We start from the raw sequence: 2,905 nt of genomic DNA, 5'->3' as shown, positions 1-2,905 counted from the left end.
GGGGGGGGGGGGGGGGGGGAATCATAACAGCACCAATGCATCTTAATCTTAAATGATATGTTATTCATACCTCAACATTTTCTCTATCGTGCATGCCAAAGACTGAACCCATTAGATGTGATAGTGGGTGGTTGCCAAAATCACTACTCACATATCTGGGCACATTTAAAAGTTCTCATTATACTGGTAACATTTGTGAGTAACCGTACTGTCCGAGGAAAGCTGTAAGCCAGTAGACAGCTGGTCCAGAAACTTACCCAACCCTAAGCCGACCACTCCGGCTACCACCCTTTATTGGCAATGGAGGAGGATGACTGAAAAGAGGAAGTGAGAAACGAGCTGCAATTACAGAGCAGTGCTGGGCATACTTACAACTGTATAATCAAAGGAAAGGTTAGTTAGGAAGTCGCGTCATTCTTTTCCATCGCCAAAAGAAAATCCCTCACCTGATTTCTAGAGCTAGCAGTGGATCGAGAGGGTAAGCAATTGCATGAAAAGGCTGTACACTTGGGATAACTGACATCTACGACAAAGTTGTGGTAGAGAAAACAATTAAGGAAAATACGAATCAGTATCACAGTGATCAATATACAGCTTACAATACCGACATGTCATGGTTGAATGAGAAGCTGAGATACCTTAATCTGTCTTCTCAGGATCCCCTCAACTTCAATAAACATCTTCTCTCGATCATCCCAATCACAGACACACTAGGAAGTATAAAATAAAATATAGCAAGTGTGTTAGAAAAATAGAATTCCAGCAAACATTCATCCAATCAGCAGGTACAAATTAAGCCTCAGTCCATAATCACTAGTAAATCAATATATCGCTCTAGTGTCCATCCCTACCTAAGAATACCAGCTCAAGAACAAGTAATGTCTTATGAGCTAATTATTGTTCCTCATGCACGAGATGCACATGGAATGATGGAAATTACCTAAGTTCCTAACAAACACTAAGGGGTCGTATTAGTTATCCTGAGATGACTTATCCCACCCTGTATATGGGATAACTTATCCCATCGGCCATCTCTATGGTATAAACGGTGGAATAAGTTATTCCAAACATGACAACCAAACAAGAAACCAAAATATTATCCCATGACTATTTATTCTTATCCCTCACACCAAATGACCCATAAATACTGAACTTAAGTATTTCCTTCCAAACTGGTAAATTGGCATTGGAGATAGAAACGAACACAAGACAAATTAAGTCTTAAAATAAAACCTATTAAAACAGAGGAGAAAAGAGCACAGCGTGAAACTGTCATTTAAATAAAGTAGTTTAGTTGTTGAAACATATCTCAAGTATATAGTCTGTTAACAGATAATATTAACTTATGAGCTTAATATTTGCAGGTAAGGTAGATCACGCTGACATTAAAAAAGGCAGCAAATATACATAGACTTTTTGATAACCTCACCCAAGAAAACATTGGCAACTGATGAGTGAAGATACCTGTAACGTGTGAAGAAGATTACAAGTTGCTTCTGGGAAGTCGGGACGTAGCATCAAAGCTTGTCTATAGCTTTTTATAGCAGCTTCCACATTGCCACTGCAGAAGATTGAATAAAAGCATTACAAACGAGCAAAATGGACATAAACAAAATGCATGAGAAAGGACCATTAACTATTTGAAGCTTGCAAACTAGACAATGAACCTGTCCTTATAAGATGAAGCCAAATTTGCATGAGCCTCTGCCATATTTGGTCTTATGGTAATAGCTCGCATATAGTCCTGAATAGCTTCGTTAACTCTACCAATCTCCTTGTATGTGTTACCTCTATTGACTAGTCCATCAGCTGCCATGGGATCAATCCTGAGTACCTCATTATAGCAAGATATGGCATCTGCATAGTTACCCTGTAAGTTAACCAAAAGAAAAATAATCACTTGTCTGGTCAAGACCCTGCAATGGGAGCGCACTAATTTGTCAAAAGAACAATCACTTCTGGCTATCTTTGCAGCCACACACAGCCGTCTGAACAGCTTTTCTTTCACTGACATGAAAATTATTGTTTCTTCAACATTGCATATAAACGTACCTGTTGCTTGTATATTATGGCTAAATTGTTAAAAGGAGGTGAAAGCCCAGTTGTCACAGCTAGAGTTGCCTTGTAACACTGTGCGGCGGCACTCGTCATGTTCCTAGAGAATCAGGAATGACAACTCTGAAGATTACTTGATCTGAGCATCTCCAGTCCTCCCAAAAGGGGGTAAAAACAAAAGAAAATAATTAATTCAATCAAGTTAACCCTACCACTCCATATAAATGTTTCCAAGATTAGTCAGTGCTTGAGGATGGTTAGGCTGAAGCGAGAGGCATTGCTGTAAACACCAATCGGATGGATTAAGAAAATAGCACGATAGAGAAAAAAGAAAGCATGCATCCACACAAAAAGTATATATGGCTTACACGATAGTAATGAATTGCTTCTTCAACCCTACCAGCATCTTTCAGAGCATTACCCTAAAAGCAGTAGAGTGGGGAGAGTAGATAATTAACACCTGAAGAAATTAATTTTGTGCTGGACAGCTACACAGTAGAAGATGAAATAATAAAGCCCACCAGATTGTTATATGCCTCCAAGAATCCAGCATCACAGGTTATAGCTCTCCTGTAATTAAGCATGGCCATCTCCAGGTTACCTTGTTCATAGTACACAGTAGCTAAGTTGCCTGCACATTTTTTACATATTACGATCTGTGTACAACGACTAATCATCATCATTGAACACTACTACCCTATGGATTCTTTCCCCCATAGATAAAAAGGAATTCAGTAATAGGCTTATATGAACCATGAGCTGCAACACCACTGAAATAAAACTTTCAGCAGACCGAGAATTTGTGAGGCTCTTCATTCCTTCCCCTCCACTCCCCTCCCCCCCCCCCCCC

The 2,905-nt window shown here is 39.6% G+C and overlaps 1 protein-coding gene across 1 annotated transcript in view; it reads right to left on the bottom strand.

Moving 5' to 3' along the window:
* The window catches only part of LOC107020401 (probable UDP-N-acetylglucosamine--peptide N-acetylglucosaminyltransferase SEC), a 12,593-nt gene that overhangs the window by 3,161 nt on the left and 6,527 nt on the right, over positions 1–2,905 (bottom strand). The window contains exons 10-19 of the mRNA XM_015220749.2: positions 2,577–2,686; positions 2,424–2,477; positions 2,268–2,335; positions 2,053–2,155; positions 1,668–1,870; positions 1,465–1,561; positions 639–710; positions 447–523; positions 258–374; positions 71–155 (exon numbers count right to left, since the gene is read on the bottom strand). Of these exons, the coding sequence (XP_015076235.1) occupies positions 71–155; positions 258–374; positions 447–523; positions 639–710; positions 1,465–1,561; positions 1,668–1,870; positions 2,053–2,155; positions 2,268–2,335; positions 2,424–2,477; positions 2,577–2,686 (986 nt within the window). The remainder of the gene's footprint in view (positions 1–70; positions 156–257; positions 375–446; positions 524–638; positions 711–1,464; positions 1,562–1,667; positions 1,871–2,052; positions 2,156–2,267; positions 2,336–2,423; positions 2,478–2,576; positions 2,687–2,905) is intronic.

The sequence above is a fragment of the Solanum pennellii genome, chromosome 5, assembly GCF_001406875.1.
Source record: "Solanum pennellii chromosome 5, SPENNV200".
NCBI classification, from domain to species: Eukaryota; Viridiplantae; Streptophyta; class Magnoliopsida; order Solanales; family Solanaceae; genus Solanum; species Solanum pennellii.
This window is presented reverse-complemented; position numbering and strand designations above follow the sequence as displayed.